General features: G+C 39.4%; 1 protein-coding gene across 4 annotated transcripts in view; it reads left to right on the top strand.

Annotated features, from left to right (window-relative positions):
- The first annotated feature begins 713 nt into the window (after positions 1 to 713).
- The window catches only part of LOC102295775 (oligophrenin-1), a 26402-nt gene continuing 8302 nt past the window's right edge, over positions 714 to 18813 (top strand). For all 4 annotated transcript variants that reach the window (XR_006054719.1, XM_005928492.2, XM_005928491.2 and 1 more), the window contains exons 1-19: positions 714 to 1452; positions 2604 to 2699; positions 3104 to 3165; positions 3834 to 3905; positions 6009 to 6110; positions 6212 to 6322; positions 6443 to 6547; positions 6638 to 6764; positions 6863 to 6963; positions 7074 to 7165; positions 9434 to 9512; positions 13025 to 13058; positions 13239 to 13301; positions 13890 to 13964; positions 16081 to 16165; positions 16602 to 16660; positions 17289 to 17394; positions 17526 to 17685; positions 18379 to 18526. Coding sequence is in view for 3 of the 4 variants with exons in the window: in XM_005928492.2 (XP_005928554.1) it covers positions 1299 to 1452; positions 2604 to 2699; positions 3104 to 3165; positions 3834 to 3905; positions 6009 to 6110; positions 6212 to 6322; positions 6443 to 6547; positions 6638 to 6764; positions 6863 to 6963; positions 7074 to 7165; positions 9434 to 9512; positions 13025 to 13058; positions 13239 to 13301; positions 13890 to 13964; positions 16081 to 16165; positions 16602 to 16660; positions 17289 to 17394; positions 17526 to 17685; positions 18379 to 18526 (1831 nt within the window). In the remaining variant the exon portion in view is untranslated. The remainder of the gene's footprint in view (positions 1453 to 2603; positions 2700 to 3103; positions 3166 to 3833; positions 3906 to 6008; positions 6111 to 6211; positions 6323 to 6442; positions 6548 to 6637; positions 6765 to 6862; positions 6964 to 7073; positions 7166 to 9433; positions 9513 to 13024; positions 13059 to 13238; positions 13302 to 13889; positions 13965 to 16080; positions 16166 to 16601; positions 16661 to 17288; positions 17395 to 17525; positions 17686 to 18378; positions 18527 to 18813) is intronic.

Raw genomic sequence — 18813 nt, 5'->3', positions numbered from 1 at the left:
ACACAAATAATGGATTTGTTCCAAAAACGAAGGCTGTTAGGTAAAAGCAGGGAGATGAAATTTTCAGTATTTTCCTCTGAAGTGTGCCGGAGTAAAAGAATACAGTTGCAGGGGGAAATATAAAGTAGAAGTTCCCTAGATTTGTACATTAGCTCAGTCCTGTTACACTCTAGATTGCGAGAGTTCCCTTGAAGCAATCTCGCTCCAGCCTCTAACTCCTCAGCTCAGGCATCTTCTGACAGAAACATGTCTGCACATATAACAAAAGTGATTATAGTGATTCAGAGGAGTTGCAGTAACAAGTAACCAAGAAAATGCTGAGACTGGTATATTTAGGCACTGTCTTTACTACAGAATCAGAATCGTCTTTATTTTACCAAGTTTGTGCACACAAACAAGGAATTTGACTTATGTTGCTCTCTGTATGCCATAAACAGAAAGGGCAGCATGTACATTTTTTTCCAGCGTGGGATTTAAATAAGTTCTCTGACTGCTGTCACGGTAACACCTCAGTGTAAGCTAAGTGCCGTGACTCTGCTTGCACAAGCAAAATTCTTGTACCTAACCCTGACTGCAGGAGCACACCCTATCCGCCTGTCTGGAAGTGTAATTGTGTTTTCCGACTGCACCTAAACGCAGCATCCATGGCAAACAAATTACTCAAAGTGTCCGGCGAGCCCTTTAAGAACCTTCTGGGTGTGGAAAAGGGGAGTTTTTTGTGTTTCTGTTGCCAGCTGGGTACGCTCCATTGCGCTTTGTCATTGACTTTTACTAAGGATATTGGACTCAGATATGTTTATAATATCGCTTGAAGTAGAAAATATACTCACTAAGAACATATACTCACTACATTGAGGGGTTGGTAAGAGCGGGTTTTAATTTTAGCGATGGAAAGCTTATTTAAGAAAGAACAGTGAGGCGTCATTTAAGTGTGGATTTTGGAATGGGACGCGGTCAGAGGGATCGTAGCTGCTCTTTTAATTACGACACGGTAAGGAGCAAAAAAGTGGTCAGGGCACCAGGATACAATTAAACCGAAGCATTAGCAGCGCGGACGAATAAAAGAGGGAAGTGAGCCTAGGCTGCGGGAATTCACTGTTTCGATCAGTTTATTTGTAACCACCCGTTGCCGCAGGCTCCCACGGACACGATGGTTTCCGAACCTCGGAGCGGAATGTGTGGAGTAGCCTCAAGTGAACAGAAATGAGCGGTGTGTGCCACGGACGAGCGTAGGCAGCGCCTCTGTGGAAAGCGGACTCAGTGTTTCTATTGTGTTATAAAGTCGAGCGGTGCACAAGATGGTTCATCCTCCGCTGGAGTTCAGCGACTGCTATCTGGACAGTCCGGATTTCAGAGAGACTCTCAAGTGCTACGAGCTGGAGCTGGAGAGGACAAACAAATTCCTCAAAGAAGTGATCAAAGACGGGAATAGTGTGATCACTGCAATCAAGGGTGAGCATGCTTAGTTAGATTGCTCTTTTTTGCGATTTGCATGTAGATTTAGGGCTCTGATGCCAATGGATCAGCATCCCCTCCGTTATTTTACGTAGGCCTGCAGGATAAAGTGTGTATTTATGTGGGAGAGGAGTATTCAGGGAGTTGTTATTGCTCTCCAGGGAAAAGCCATAAAAAAGGAGAAAGAGCTTTGAACTGAGAGGCCACAGAGCTGCAGATGTGCAGGATGACCAGCACTATTGTTCCCCAACAGCTGTCTCCTTTTTGGAGGGCTTGCATCAGTCCCTGCATCGCCTCTCCACTTCTCTGTGCGCTCATGTTTAGGTGGGACCATTCCCACTGATAGAATAGGTCAGAGCCAGGGACGCCACGCAGACGCAGAACTGTACATGCGTATATTTGGGTCAGCGTGGCACCCACTGGGGGTGATATTGTTTGTTTTGTTTGACTCACCAAGATACTGCTGTGGAAATCCTGAATGGCAAAGCTGTTCACCTCGAAAACAGAAACTGTCATTGTAGGTACTGTAGTGGTGCTGGGGGGCGGTGAGGGTCCAATAGTAAATCCAGATAATAGTCAGAGGTCACGAGTTGCTGGGACAAAGTCCATGGAAAGCAACCCCCCCCAAACATTTTTCAAGGTTCATGTCATCCTGCTCATCAGAATGCTCATGTCCTTTAATGCTTTTTCAGCCTCAGCACTGATTGTCATCAAATATGATTTCTTTAGAGCTAAAACACAAGAAGAAAGGGGGTTGGGTGCACAATTGGCTGATGGAAAGAACATTAAACGATTGTTCCACTGAAAAAAGTATGAGGCTAGATACAACTAGCCAAGTTCTCTGGACTAAATAGTCTACAGCAGTGATGTGAAGGGCTCTGTTTTGTTTTGATAGTAAAAGCCAGGCATGACGGGGATAATGTATTGCATTATTAACCACATACTGGCTGCTACACCGCTGCTGAATCCTGCCAAGGATGTCTTTCATACTTTCCGGTTTCCTATCAGGGGAAACATGAAACACCAACTTCTAATAATCTTGGCCTGTGCTTAGATTCATGAGAACTGGACTGAATTTAAAAGCAGTGTATGTAACTTGTCATTAATTACAGATCACGCTTCGTGTTTTTATTTTCTCTCTTTTTCAGGATACTCTTTGGCAGTGCAGAAGTTTTCCCAGACTCTCAGTGTGTTCCAGTTCGACTTCATCGGCGACTCACTGACGGATGACGAGATTAACATTGGTAAGAGTGATAAAGGCGCACTGCCTTGGATTTTGCTTGAGTTTTTAAGCAGTCAGAGTAAATACGTGGCCAGAAATATTCCAATTTATTGTCGTTTTTCTACATTTGTGTTTCTCCGCTTGAACGCGGTGGAAAGCACAGCACTTTTGGCTGTCAGCTGATAATGCCTCAGAATTTAGATAAGAGGAAACATAAGGCTTTGTGTGCTCCACTATAACCTGCCTCAGAGCTCTATGGAAAACGTACATAAAGATTAGTGGAAATTCTATGAGCATAAATCATAAAGTGAGTTTTGTAAAGTTCTGAGCAAGTGTTATCTGCTGCTTTCCTAATATGTCCTCTGACTCAGCCAGTTTCGATAACACCATGCAAAAGTTATCCTCTTTTGGTGCTTTCCTCCCCAGCGCAGTCATTCCAGGAGTTTGCTGGACTTCTGCAGGAAGTGGAGCACGACAGGATGATGCTGGTGGGTTATCAACTTCCTCCATGCTGACTGTGCATGCTGCTTGAAGTCTTGCTGGATATTGGACACCGCATTAATTTATCCTGCGCGAAAAGTGATACTGCTTTAAAGGAAACCACTAATGCATTCTGTTTCTTTTTTTTTTTTTGCTGTGATGCCATCTTTAATGTGTTCATTTTGTCACACAAGACATGTCAGTTGTGTAAAGGTGTGGCTGCATGCAAGCACTGTGAAGTGTAATGCTGGTAATCATTTTGGTATCACTTCCCCTCTTGGGTTTCTTCTTCTCTTTTTGTTTATGGTTACATATTGGCCTGCTGTTGGTAGAAATTTTGATGCAAGTTTTGTCACCTCAGTTTTTGCTGATTCACACACTTTATTATTCTCCGAGTAATTAAGGCAGGCAGGTTATTACAATGGGAGAAGCAGTTCCTGTTTGACTGGATTCTCCAGATAGAGATGTAAATCTAAAACCGGAGGTCATCTTGCTAATTGAACTTGCAGCAGGTGCTCAGAACTGTGATGTTTGTTTGTTTTTTGTTTTGTTTTGTTTTGAAAAGTGTATAGATTTTAAAAAAAAATCAAAACTCTTTACATTATCTTAGAAAGTGAATCTACAAACACGGTATGTTTAGTAGCCGTCAGTAACGGTTTGTTTTTTTCCTGTCCAGGTTCAGAATGCATCAGATCTACTCATCAAGCCCTTGGAGAAGTTCAGAAAGGAGCAAATAGGAGTAACAAAAGTAAGTTCTTTGTTTACCCTGCCTTGTAAGTGACATCACGGCTCATTCCTGTAAATGGCACTGGAAGCACTTGATCTACTTCAGTAGCTTCAAAATGTGCTTCTCTGCTTGGACAGTCAGGTCATTAAAGTGTATATATAACCCCCCTCTCCTTGCCACAAAGCCCAGACAGGATGTCATAAGGTACTTCCCCGGATTTGTGTATAAACTATTTTTGAAGCACAATAACCTGTCTTCTTTGTTAAAAACAGGATATTGCAGGTGTTTTTAGTGCGTGCACGCTGTAGTTGAGAGCAGCTCAACAAATTTCTTTATTTCGTTCTAAGGTGATATCATTAAAGTTAGGATTTTATATTGTGATTATTCAAAATGATGTTTGGAAGTCTCATATTTAAAATATTCTCATCAAGCATCTGTTGATTCTGATTATTAAATGTAGCAAAGCCCTGCCCTAATAGATGTACCGCTTAATAAAATCAGGGTACATATTCTTAAGGGTATACAAACAGACAAAACGGTCAAAAATTATATTAATTTATCTACAGTCAGTACTGAGAAAAATTAAACCCACCTTTACAGTTTCCATAAGAATTATGAATGAGTAACATCCAGGTGCTGCTAATCAAACTGAGCATCGGTTTGGCACTTTGCTGCTCTACAGAAAACATGGAAAAACTAAAAAAATAAATAAATTAGGAACTACATGTTAGTCTCTACATGTCTCAGTTAAATGTTAAAGTTCTTGGCAGCACAATTGCAAAAATACTGAATAAATATTTCTTGTTTGGAAGGCTTGTCAGGAGAAAGTCTCTTCTTTCTAAAAAGAACATGGTAGCACAGCGTAGGTTTGCAAAGTTGCATCTGGAGAAACCAAAAGACTTCCATAGCAATGTCCTTTGGACAGACAAGACCAAAGGGGTGTATCTTCACTTTGTAAGGGTGGAGATTTGAGCTTGTTGTGTAGCCACTGGACCTGGGAACTTTTCACTTATTGGCTCAACTATGAACTTCTCTATATATCAAAGTATTCTAGAGTCAAATTGTCAGCCGTCAATCCAGTAGCTAAAACTTAGGCCAAATTGTAACATGCAACAAGAGAAAGGGCTAGAGCACAGCAGCAAATCCACAAAGAAAAGAATCGAGGTGTAGCAGCGGCTGAGAGCTGTACGTAAATAAATGCCTACATGCCTCAGTGAACCGAAGCAATGTTGTAAAAAAGGGTGGGCCAAAATTCCTCCACTATGACATGAGAGACTGATAAAGCAATACAGGGAACAATTAGTTATAGCTATTAATGTTAAAGCGACTCTATCACAGGGTATGTCATACAAATTTGCATCTACTAACGTTACAATATAGCTATTGAATCTGGTCTTTGATATTTTACAGGGTTTACATTTTCAAGTTTTCACGTTTCTGTCTGTATTTGTACTCATTGTACTTTTTTATTGTCTAGTCATTTATCATTTAGTGAGCACTTACAAGAAAGCTGTAAGCTTTACCATTTTTGATTACTTTTAGCTCGCTACTTTAGCAAATGTTGGTTAAGTTATATTTTTTGAGCTTCATGAACTTGAACTTTTAAGGATTTATTCCTACTACTGTACCAAAACCGTTGCATAATGTTTATTTTATCATTTGTATATTATCAGTTTAGCTAGTGTTTTTTGTATTTTGCTACTTTTAGCTATCTTTTTAATATTCTCAGCTCGCTTGCTAACTTTTCATGTAAATACAGTGAAAACACATTTATTTTTAGATGTTACAGCTGACAGTTGACACGTACTGGCATTTTAATATTGAGATATAATCTATAGGTTTTAGCATTAGCCTGAGCCTGACTGATAGCAGATGGCTATTAGCAGCAGATTCAAGATGGTGTGTTATCAGCTATATGCATTTTCAAATTTATAAGCCACAATTCTACAACAAAAAGAAAGAAACATGCAAACAGGTGATTTGTAAAAGTTCTCTGTTACATAATTTGACTTGCAGAGGTGACTTTGGAACTGTGAATGCAATGCAAAAGGCAGTACTGAACTGCACACTGGAGTTTGGTGGTCTCTAATAATAAATAATCTTTTTCTACAATCTGTTTTGCAGGAAAAGAAAAAGAAGTTTGATAAAGAGAGTGAAAAATATTACTCCCAATTAGACAAACACTTGAATCTCTCTGCCAAGAAGAGAGAGACTCAGCTTCAAGAGGTTAGTTGAAGTAAAACAAATACTTTGCATCACTTGGGTAGGGAAATATATAGGTGAGAACCATTTTAAAAAAGATGATATTTTTGTTGAATTTTCAATAGGCTGATGAACTCCTAGATAAAGAGCGTGTAAACTTCTATGAATCTTCAGTCGAGTACGTATACCAGATACACCAGGTTCAGGACAGGAAGAAGTTTGACGTGGTGGAGCCGGTGAGTGCGGTTTTTGTGCTTCCACGCACATAACAAAACATTGAGGAAATATTCCTTGTGTCATTCATGCATTGTTTGCGTTGACTCTTGTTGTATGTAATGCACACACTCGTTGGACAGGTGCTGGCGTTTCTTCACAGCATTTTAACACTTAACAACCTGACAGTGGAGATGACTCAGGACTTCATGCCTTACAAGCAGGAACTGCAGCTAAGCTTGCAGAACGTAAGCACTGTTACCGACAATGCCATCAGCAAAATTCACTTTCCTTAAATCATATACATTGTTTTAAGTACTTTCCGGTTTTGCCTGCAGACAAGAAACAACTATGAAAGCACTTGTGAGGAGTTGGAGGAGCTAATGAAAAGGATGAAACAGCCTTCCCAGATCTATAAAATGCACAATTTTCCAATGAGGGGTTATTTGTATTGTCAGGAGAAGCGTAAGTGGGTTGCTATATGTTTATGTGGAATCTAGTTGTTTCTGTAGGCTCTTTTTAAAAAAAAAAACCCCCAAAAAAACTGCTTTGTATTCCTCCAGGGGCTCTGGGTATGACATGGGTCAAATATTATTGTAAGTATCAGAAAGAGGGGAGAGTGCTAGTCATGGTACCTTGTGAACAGAAGACTACAACTAAACAGGTGCTGACCCACCTTCAGCAAACACCAAATTTCCTCAGAAGACTTTCTCTTATATTGTTGTCTCCATTATGTTTACTGATTACTTTCCAACTCTCTGTCCTCACCTGAAGGGCTCCATACAGCTCACACTGAAATCCTGCATCCGCCGGAAGACAGAATCCATAGATAAGCGCTTTTGCTTTGACGTGGAAACCATCGAGAGGTTAGTGCAAACAAGCTGAGAAACTGTGAGACAAAAGCCTTATGGGATAAACAGATTCAGGCAGCGAGGTGAACAGGTGGTTTACAAGGACATGGTGTGAAGGCTTAATGGAGTGTAGCCCAAACAATCCCTAAGCAAAGAGCTGGAAACAGATGGCAAACTTTCCGAGGACAGAACACAACAGGCTCATATTTATATAAGCAGGCCAGTCAGGACAACATGCATTTTAATAGCCTCATAAGCCACAGGGATTTCTGTCACACAACAGGTTTGTGTCGTGAAATCGGTAAAAATATTTGGGTTTTCTTTTTTTTAAAAAAAGGTTTAAAAGCAGCTTGAATTATACATCGCTCTGAATCCTGATTGTTAACTGAATATAACCAGGAGTTGGCTGTTTGAGCAACTCAAGGTGGCAGTGCTGTCTAATGTAGGAGCTAATGCTGTGAGTTCAGGCAAAGAAAAGCCTGCACAAATGGGCCTGAAAGGCAACCGGCTCTAACCTTTGACCTTAGTGGAAGTGGATTAAAAGTGAAGATTGTTACAGGTCTCTCATATCCTCTGACAATTTAGTACCTGCTTGTTTATTTGTTAAAAATACAAATTGCCGTTTGATTAGCTGGTCTGGATTTAGGGACGGCTCTGTTTAAGGTATTAGAGGTTATCCACAAGATTCCTGGTTTGATGCCGGTCCTATGAGGTGCATTACAAAGTATACATGGGCAAGATGCTGAATCCGAAATAGACCCTGATGCACAGACTGTGTGTGTGTGAGTGTGTGACAGAAATTTTTATGCATAGACTAAACTAGTTCTCTGCAGCCTTATTTAAATCATAGCATTTTGTTAACATTCTGGATTCACTGTAAAGTAAAACCACGATACCAAGGCAATAAATCATCTCCCCTTACGCACTGGTGAGAAAAATTCAAATATTTGGCACAACCGTGTGCCTGTTATGCTTTTGGTTTCACGCACTTCTGATTTCTGTTACATTTGTTTTTTTTTAGAAAAGTCAGCATTTGGCTCACTCGTGTTGATGTTTCTACGGAAGAGCAGAGCTTTGATCTCAGTTTAGACGTATTCTTCCAAACTTTCTAACACAAATTATTCTGTCATCGGGAAAACACCTGCAAGCCTCATCTAACGCCTCACCTTTTGCTCAATTGGTTCCTGTCAGAGGAGCCGCCAGAGCCCCCCACCTGCACTCAAAAGTCCAGCACAAGAGCAAAATATTGTGTGCCGTGATGTTTAACCTACTCAGGAGAGTTGGTTGTAGGTTATTAATTGCTGTCTTATATTAATCTTTGCATCATATAATTAGACCCACGAGTAACTCTCCACAGTGCTCCTAGCCTCAAGTAATAGCACTCAGTAACAGAGTGAGTGTGCTGCCTGTGCACCCGGGTTAGCACTGTTTAAAAATTCACATTTTGCATGAAATTATGGTCCATTATAAATTCCAGCAGTGGAATAAACTGCAGTGTCAATGGGTGAATGTGGCTTGTAGTTTAAAAGTGCTTTGAGTGGTCAATAAGACTAAAAAGTACCTTATTAATGCTAACCTGAATACAGATTACTGACCTACGAGAAAAAATCGGAAAACTGGTCAAAATCAACAATGAGTCTTTGCTTCTAAAAGTTAAATTTCCTTTTTATCCACTCAGCTGTGAAAATATATAAGAAGTTATACTGTCATGTTTACATGCTAACGATTATTATTATTATTATTATTATTGTTGTTACTGTATTGATGCATTAATTTTAAATTCTAAGTAGTAGGTAATAAAGGGATTGTTTCAAAACTGCCTTGCACAGCCTCGTGTTGAATAATGATCATTAAAATGGATTTTGAATTTTGGAAGAGTTTTTTGGGTTTGCTTGATTAGCATAATTGGCAGAACAAGCTTTTAAACTCATTGCACAGTTGTTTTGGTTAACAATTGATTCAGTAGCCTACAAGCTGTAAATTCTGGCACTGGATTTTGTTACTTCTGCAGAGGACAGATTGCAGCAGTGGGTTTTCATCATTTCTTTATGCTTGTCTTATTTATCTCAATTTGTTCCCATCGCTGCCACATGCGATTTAATCAGCTACTTTAAAGACACTTTGTCTCTCCTCAATTGCTAAGAGAATGTGTATGATGTGTACGAGTGTTTCAAACCCCCCCCCCCAAAACAAGAGCTGGATATTGAAACAGTACACCCTTTTAACTGAAGGATTAAATTGCAACCTTTGCCTTTTTAATGTCATTTGTTTCTGTTTCCATAGAAACACGCCAGTCACTTTCCAAGCTCTTTCGGAGGGAGACAGGAAGTTGTGGATGGAGGCCATGGATGGAAAAGAGCCTGTGAGTTTGTTTCTCATTTCATTTAGGATTATTCTGTGAAAACAGCTTAACGGCCAAAAAGATTAGCAGAGCAATTTTGTCCCTTCAGCGAGGCTACTGCGCTGGAGCCGTTTCCCTCCATGTGCAGTCTAACACAGGGCTTGTTTTTTTTTATTTTTGGGGGGTTTTTTTGTGTTAAATTAATCTTCTTGGATGGTTGCTAAACACACATTGCCTGATGTCAACTACATGTTTGGATTTGGATTGCACGGAAAACAAAAAAAAGTTTTATCTTTGCATCATCAAACAGAGAAAACAATCTGGAACTGTGTGTTATTTTAAATGCTTTATGTAAAAAAAAAAAATAAAAAAAGCTGCCCTTTCATAATTGTTGTTTTTTGTGTGTGTGTTTTTTTTTTTTTGTTTTTTTTTTTCCAATTTCACTTGCATGGCTGCTCAAATTTGACATTTGTTAAGCAGCGCAGGAAAAAAGGCAGCGGGTAGCTCATTATAATTTTTCTATTACATATGTGAGAGCTATGGTGTGAAGCTTGACTTTCACATGAACACACACACCTACGTACAGCTAAATGATGGCACCTGGTTAGTTAAGAGCCTTTTGCTGAATTTGTGCTGAATTGTTTTTCGTGCTTTCTGATTCTTGAAATCACATTTGGGTGTTGATGAAGCCCCGCCTCTAAAACAAAACAAACAAACAACCCCCCAAAAAAAAAAAGCTGCCAACTTGTTACTCCACCATCTCTCTTCACTCTTTTGTTCAAAGTAACAAAAGTGCCTTTACTAGCAAAATTCCAGTGTTAATTCCTCTTTATGTTTGTAGATGTTATCATTTTTTGCTTTCAGTATTGCCCGCTCTCTGCAGTTCTCACATCAACATCTCTTGCCCGCATGTTTTAATGCATTGGTGTTGTGTGAGACACAATGCAACAGTCATTGCCAGGGGATATGAAAATAACAGAACATGCTTTTTAGTACCCTTTTTTTCTGCAGAGTTCCCCCTTTTCTTCTTTATATATTATGAAAGTTGCACAAGAGCTTTTCTGCCCAAAATAAGCTGGAACTGTGAATTTCCAGTGGACTTCAGACTATCTGGCCTTTAGACTTCTGAATACATGAAATTGTCTGAGTTGTAGCACTGCTTTTTTCCATTTTTTTTTTTTTTCGTTCACTTTATGCAATCCACACAGTGCAGAATGCATTTGCTTTGTTTTCACATGTGCACTCACTGGTCACTTTTTGGGTACGCCTGTTCAACTCCTTACTATTGAAAATATCTCTTTAGGACTGTAAGTAAGTAAGTAAGTAAACTTTATTTATTAAGCGCTTTTCGCAGACAGGCAATCACAAAGCGCTGTACACAAATATTAAAATATTAAAATAAACAATAAAATCAATAGACATTATATACAACGTAAAAGATCAAATGTAAATAATGTAAAAAAAATAAAATAAAATATGTAGATCAACAAAAGACTGTGAAGACATAGTCAATCTGCTAATGTTCAAACGTAGCATCAGAATGAGGAAGAATCAGTGATTTGAGTGACTAAATATTGCTGATTGTTGGTGTCATAGAAGGCCAAAAGCAACTAAGAGAACCAATCATTATGTCAAGCTACACAGAAGAACATCTCTGAAGGCAAAACAAATCAAACTTTGAAGCATCTGGGGTACAGCAGCTGAAGACCACACCAGGTGTGACCTCTGTCAGCTAAGAACAGGATACTGAGGCTACAATATAAATGGACAGTATAAGTCTTTAGTGTAAATGACATGTAAGCATGTATCTGTCCTTCCTTGTATCAACAGTTTAGGCTGCTGGTGGTGTAATGATACGGAGGATATCTTCTTGGCATACTTTGAGCTCTGTTTTACCAGCTGAGCATTGCTGATCATGTCCATTCATCTTTGACCACATTGTACCCATCTTCTGATTACTGCTTCCAGCAGGATAAAAATCCATGTGACACAGCTCAGATTATCTCGCACTGGTTTCTTCACCGCGACAGTGAGTTCCCTGTCCTCCCCAGTCACCAGATCTCAATCCAATAGATGAGTTGGGGTCGAGTTTTCCATCATGGATGTGACTGCTACCATGCAATCTTCCTTTTTCAGCTGCTCCCTTTAGGGGTTGGATCATCTGCATCCAAGATTTTATGCCGAATGCCCTCACTGACACCAACCTCCCCACCTGACTGGGCTTGGGACAGGCACTGTCATGGTGTGTCGTGGTTGGGTTGATGCTGTAATGGTAATATGGACCAAAACTTCTTAGGAAGCATTCCAGCTTCCATCATTGTGTTGAATCTTTGCTATGAAGAACTAAGGCAGCTCTGATGGCAAAAACCGGTTTATCCTGGTACTAGCAATATGTACCTAATAAAGTGGCCAGTGAGTGTAGATCTTTCTGTACTTCCTCTACTCTTCTTAGTGCACTTCTTTACTTTGATTAACTTCCACGGGTGGAAATTGGAGTTGCAGAAGAAGTTGACACGATTGAGCCCATATATCACAATATAATATGACACTTAGATCCCTTGAAGCCCTTGTTTTGTTTGATTTCCATGAAATCAAACAAAAGAGCTCTAAGATGCCATCATTCATGAGGCGTCCAATTTTTTAAGAAAGCAATAGAGTTTTGTTGTTTTGGGTTTTTTTGTCCACACCATCTGTCCACTAAGATTCCTGAAATTTGGCTTGGTAGCTTTTGCCATCTTTCTGACAGTTAGACAAACAGCACTGCAAACCTACCTCTGACCCAGCTTTCACTTTGGCAGAGGAATAAGAGAAAAATGTCTGCATGCACTTCTCCAAAGTTTCCTAAGCAACTAGAAATGTTGGCAAGTTTCATGCTAGCCACTGAAATTAAAGTAAGCATCTAAACGTTGTAGGAAAAAGTCCATTTTAATTGTTGGCTAATGTTCTTCTCTAGCATTAGGTTTTCTATCACATCTAGAATTTGTAAGTAATGAACAAAAAAAAAGCCTTGCATAAACTTGTATGGATAAACAGTCATAGATGAACTCTAGGTGTGACTGTTATATTTTACACTTCAGCTGCATAAGCACACTTATGCAGGGCGAGCATTTGTAGCCAAACAAATGCTCGCCCTGCATAAGTGTCTCTGAACAAAGCTGTACCATGTCTCTGCTGGTTTGGAGCTGGCCAGGACCTCTGACTTTCATTAAAGGGGAGGGGAGTGAGCTATTTCACGGCGAGGATCACACACAAAAAAAGTGCTCAAAGTAGAAGTGCGTCTTTTTTCTTTTTTTTGTCATTACTGTAGTTATCATGCACTTTCAATCTGCTCATGAGGTAAACTCGAACCAGAACTCAAAAATCATGCTAATATTCTTGTCAACTCCTCTGAAATCCTTCACTGTGCCTTTCAAGTGTTTGTTTCCTCTCATTTTTAAGGATTTATTTTTCATTAGTTCCACTGTGTGTTTGATTTTTTTTTTTCCTGCACAATCCTCACTTTTTTTTTTACTGCATCTTTTTTTTAATTTCAGATTTATCATTCACCAATTCACAAGCAAGCTGAAAGTAAGTCACTCATCAGTTTCTTCAATGTCTAAAGCTGTAATATTATTTTATGTGGACAGATGCTATACTGTCCTACTTTCCATCTCATGCCATTGAATGCATCCATTTAGCAGTGACAAGTATGTGCTTGATAATCGTGGCTTTTTCGTAAATGTAAATTATTATTTTTTGTTTCCACAGTGGAACTGAATGAAACTGGATTCAAGTTTGTGCGAAAGTGCATCAATTACATTGAAACAAAAGGTAAACGCTTCTGTTAAAGGATCGTTCTTGCTTTTTTTGCCTTTTTAATTTTTCTTCTTTCCCTTAAGGGGGCGTAGTTGAGTCACGTGTGACACATTGACACTACTCGCTGGCTGCTCTCTGTGAGACATGCCCTTCTTTATAATAAGAGTTGTCTGAAATGTAGTATTTTTCACATTATAAAGGATTTTAATCATCACGTTGCTCTCTCTCTCTTGCTTGTTATGTGAGGGTCTATTAAATTCAGAGGTTTTTACCTTTTCTTCACATCTTCCCTTCATGCTCATTGTTGCTAAAACTCACACCCTAATGATTAAAACCTACAGTCACAGTATTTTTCTCCAGTGTCATGATTCATCTTACTGGAATGAAGCTAAGCTCTAAAAACATTAACATGTCTATGTTTTAAACCGAATACACTAGTGAAAGAAAGATTTTTTTTTTTTTTTTTTTTTTGCATCTGTAATCAAAATCAGGGAACATCAGGAACATTCAAGGGAATCATGTGGGCATTTCCACAGCTCTCTATTTGTCCATGCACTTTTTTTTTTTTCTTTTCTTTTAACCTTCCCCATGTCTTCTTCCTAGGAGCCACACAGGAAGGAGTGTACAGGACGGTTGGCAGCAACATCCAAGTGCAGAAGCTTTTAAACGCCTTCTTCGGTAAGCTTGTGAAAATTTGCTACATCTGTCCTTTTACAATGTTTCACTCTGTTAGACTTATTAACACGGCACAACAGGTTCTGCAAGTTTCAATCGGGCATGACAGGGAAACATCTGCTGACTCACTGTCCTGCTTCTGGAAGGCTCAACCTTAAAATTGCTTTAAGCTATATCCATGGTAGCCAGTAGCTGATCATTTTAGCCATGTTAGTTTTATTTAAAACAGATCCATTCCATATTTGTAATGCTGACTGTGACAGTTAGCATCACTTAAATGGACCATAATTTACAGAATTAACTTCAAACTAGCCACTGAAGCCATAAACTCATAGTGTTTTGAAGTGAGAGAGCAAGGGATCTTAAGGGGTCATTTACTAATATGTCTGCCACTGGGATATGTTTTTGCAGCCACAGGCTGTACATAAAAGATGGATTTGTTTCCTTTTTTTAAAATGTCCAGCAGGGGGCGACCAATGTGGTTGCTAAAGTGTTTGCGGTTCTGCAATAGACCATATCTATTGGTCTAGGCCATATCCTCCTGAAAACTTTGGAAAAAAAGAATCTTCAAATGTAACTTTTTTGTGATTTCCTGCCCCAAAAAACACATGAGATATCAATGGAAAGCCAAGGATGTCCTCTGTTTAGTACACCGGGACTTAGGTAGCTCAAATAAGTAAAAAACAAAAAAAGAAATGGCTATTATAGAGGACATAAAGAATAAGCTGGTTCTCAGAAGATTTCAGATAGAACGTAAAGTTAATTTTGTAAATTATGATGCCTTTTAGAGTCAGACATAAAGATAAAACAGGATGTGCTCAATGAGTAACGACTTGTCAATCATAAGTCGTGGGCTGTCTCTCTTTCAGCAAGATGGTGACAATGAAAACGGTCAGCTCCAGGCTTCACTACAGGATGCCACAAACCAGTTGGTGAAATCACAGTGGCTACATCCATCAGTTATGACACTTCAAGCTGGGGGCAACCACGCTAGTTTAAGGCACCTTGGCCAGGGCTTTCTTTTCAGACTCAGAAACTATGCCTTCATTAGGGTAGAACATTTCAGGTTCAATACCAATAATGTGTTTCATAGTAGTGGTGTGAACTTTCTCTGTTTACTCTAGGCTTTCTGCTCCATTTTCCTGTGTGTGCTCAAACAGAAAATAGATCAAACCAGACTTCATTTAAACATCAGTGCATTCAGATCTGATGGATCCCCGCAGCCAAATGACAGAGATGTGGAAATTACTTTCGATTTTTTGGTCAGATTAAAGTGAAATTATTAACTTTAGGGATTTAATATTCTTGGTGATAAACAACCTACAAATAATTCAAATAAAAAAATTGAATTGAATTATTATAAATACAGGTGCTTTATATTTTAAGGTAAAAACCCTACAAGACTCCAGCAATGTGACAATCCCCTGCAAGCAAGTGCTTGGCAACGGTGGGAAGAAGGAAGAACTCCCTTTTTAACAGGAAGAAACTGCCGGCAGAACCGAGCTCAGGGAGGGGTGGCCATCTGCTGCCACTGAATAATTTTCAAATCTCTGTTCTTTTAGTTGCAATCGAGCAGTGCAGAATAGACTTGGCAGCAGGTTAGGATCACGCATGAAAACATTTATATATTTTCTGCATTAGTAGCTGAATGCTAAACAAAGTCGGCACATTTTGCACTGCCGCAACTGTAGTTGACAATTTGGTGAAAAAAAAGAAAGCGTCTTTTCCAGCCAATTTGAAACCATAACCTGCCCTGGATCAGGTCAGGACAAGTTGCTATAGTAACTGACCAGGTAAAGCGAGAGCCACCTTCGTGATACTTAAAACTCTGACTTTGAGCTCACCAGACCTCACTAACACATTAATGTTGCTTGTAGTAAACCCCTCTGCTCCTGATGACAGTGGGTCCTTTGAGGTTGCTGTAGAGCTGGCGTTCTCCCCCAGCTGTGTGGGGAGATGTGTGTAAACATAACTGTGAAGGAATGCTGCTGTTGCTCTTTTTTTTGTCAGATGTCCTCAAGATGCTTATCTGTTATACAATGTGGTCCACACATGTCACATCTAGTTAATGTCTTTGAGTAATTAAGGTAGCATGAGCCTTTTTCCTGCTCTTTCATAGACTCTGCAAACCCAGGAGATGTGGATCTCCACAGCAGCGACTGGGATGTTAAAACAGTCACAAGTGCTTTGAAGTTTTATCTCAGGTATGTGTGTGTGTTTACATATGACATTATATTATATTATTTCCTTATTATTATTATTATTATTATTATTATTATTATTATTATTATTATTATTATTATTATTATTAAATGCCTTTTAATTGGTCCAGGGTCAGATTTGTTTATATTCTTACATGCACTTTTGCAAAATATATAATCACAGGGTTGTAAAATCCCCAAAGTATTTTTCCAGCATTGATCGTATAATATTTACAGATGTGGATCTGCACATCTGAAACACATTTTTATTACCACATTAACAAATGTGGGCTTGACAGAAGATGCACTTGCTTTCTCTCGCTCTCTGTCTCATTACTTTCTAGTGTAACTCTATACTGAGGGAATGCTGCTTTTTGGCTTTGTCGTGTTTTTAATGTGGTGAGTTATATTGCACTTGTGTGTTCTTATTTATTTGCAGGAGTTTGTCTGAACCTCTAATGACCTACAGTCTGCACAGAGACCTCATGTGTGCTGCAAGTAAGATGTGTTTTGGAAGTGATCCATTGCTAAGACCGGGGAGGTTATGTTCTAATGTGTGCCTCCTCTCTAAAATCTTTCCTTGAATCTAGACTTGCCAAAGGCTTGTGTTATGTATATGTACATGGTCCAATCCAGTTGGTTTTCTGTTTAACTATGCCAGGGAAATGGAAAGTTAAAGAGTGACATGTGCTTTTTGCACTTGTACTTCTTTAAGTACAAGTGCAACACTATATAACTCTGGACACTAAAGGAAATCTGAGACTCCTATTTGTTTTTATCTGTCACACAGCAATACTGTAAAAACCAAGAAGACAATGACTTTAATAGCATCAGCCTCATTCTGTCAGGATGTTGCATTAAGGCAGCTGGTGGCCTCAGGCTCCTGGAAATGCCATTCATTATAGGAAATGGGGGGCTTCTCGTTATATGGCCCGACATTCTGGAGACACTCTTTTATTAGTTTCACGACGGTGCAGAAAGGCTGTTGCCCAGTCCATGCTCTCTCAGAAAGTGATGCTGTTTTTGGTTGTGATTAACACAGAACGATTGATTTTATTGAGATGACATAAAAGGAAAAGGAAAATGAAATGATCATGATTTCTATAACTTCTTGTCTGTGTGACAGAGTCAGATAATCTGGACATTCGACTGAGTGAAATCCATTCACTTACCTACAAGCTGCCAGAGAAGAATCGGGAAATGCTGGAGATGCTTATAAAGCACTTGGTGAAGTAAGTGCGAGCTTACTCGAATGCAACTTGCAATGCAGCTCTTCCTGTCGTTCTAGAAGGAGCTCTGTTCGCGTGCCACTGGCTGTTTTGAGTTAGTGTTTTACTCAACCCAGCCTTCCATTTGTTGACAGCGTGTGCAGCCACAGCGACGAAAACCTGATGACTTCTTCAAATATGGCGGTTATCTTTGGGCCCACGCTAATGAGAGCAAAGGAGGAAACTGTGGCGGCCATGTTGGATATCAAGTTCCAAAATATCGTGGTTGAGATTCTGATAGAGCACTGCAAAAAGGTACGGCTGAAGTGATGTCGTTCACCCAGAGAGTTGTGAGACCATTAAAATTCATAGGTATATTAAGCTATTACTGTTGGTGGTTTGCTTAACGTAAAGTAAGGGGGAAAACTGAAAACATGGCTCAGTCCAAAGGTAATAAAATCTACCTACCAGCACTTTTAAAGCCAACTAATCAACATGTTGCCTCCTTTGTTTTGGAGTGTAAAACACAGCTGAGGATTTCTTTCCAAGCTCTTCTTTTTTTTGTCTTGGCAAGGCTGCTGAAGGCTTTGGAGTTTCCTGTACATAACTGCCAGTAAAACAGCAAATTGCTGTTTTTATGGTTTGGGTTTTATATGAGTTGACTAAAAAAGTCCTCAGGACTGAGCCAGGCTATCTGACTGTCCTGCTGGTTGCTCTACATCTATGCTTTTAAAGCGACTTTGCGTAGAACAAGCAGCTTTGTGTTTGTCACCGCTCTAGTCATTAAGTTACTACTTTGGTATTTGTGCTTTTTTTTTCTCTCTCTTTGTTGTTCTATGTTAATGTCATTCTTAAGAAAAAAAAATACTTTTCTAGTTTCTTTTTTTCTTTATCATGTAAAGATTTTTTACTTCTTTCAGCTGAGACTCTGTGGAGCTGAAAAAGTAGCCAGTGAACTAAAGTGTTACTGTGACTTTTTTTCTTTTTCTTTTTTCAATATGGTTGCAGATCTTCAGTCATATGCCAGAGGACAGCACTGCCCCACCTGTCCCTCCCCCGCGGATCAACCCGAGAAAACGGCAACCCATCACAATCTCCAAGCGACCGGCTCGTGTTTATCAAGCTCTTAGTCACGAGCTTTACCAGCACACTGAGAGTAATTATCAGCCTCTCTTGGCCTGATTGTCACCATCATCCTCATCATTATCCCATGCTGTCTTTGCTGAGCATACAGTAGATTTTTTAAAAATGTTGTTTTTAAATATATTAATTAATTCATTTTATTCTTTAAAAAGACTCGTACCACAGCGTACCTGCAGGGTCATTTCTTGACATTTTCGAAATAGGATTTATTGTTGTGTGTGTGTGTGTGTGTGTGTGTGTGTGTGTGTGTGTGTGTGTGTGTGTGTGTGTGTGTGTGTGTGTGTGTGTGTGTGTGTGTGT

Source organism: Haplochromis burtoni, unplaced genomic scaffold, assembly GCF_018398535.1.
Source record: "Haplochromis burtoni strain Fernald_Lab_line unplaced genomic scaffold, NCSU_Asbu1 Contig_115, whole genome shotgun sequence".
NCBI lineage: Eukaryota > Metazoa > Chordata > Actinopteri > Cichliformes > Cichlidae > Haplochromis > Haplochromis burtoni.
This window is presented reverse-complemented; position numbering and strand designations above follow the sequence as displayed.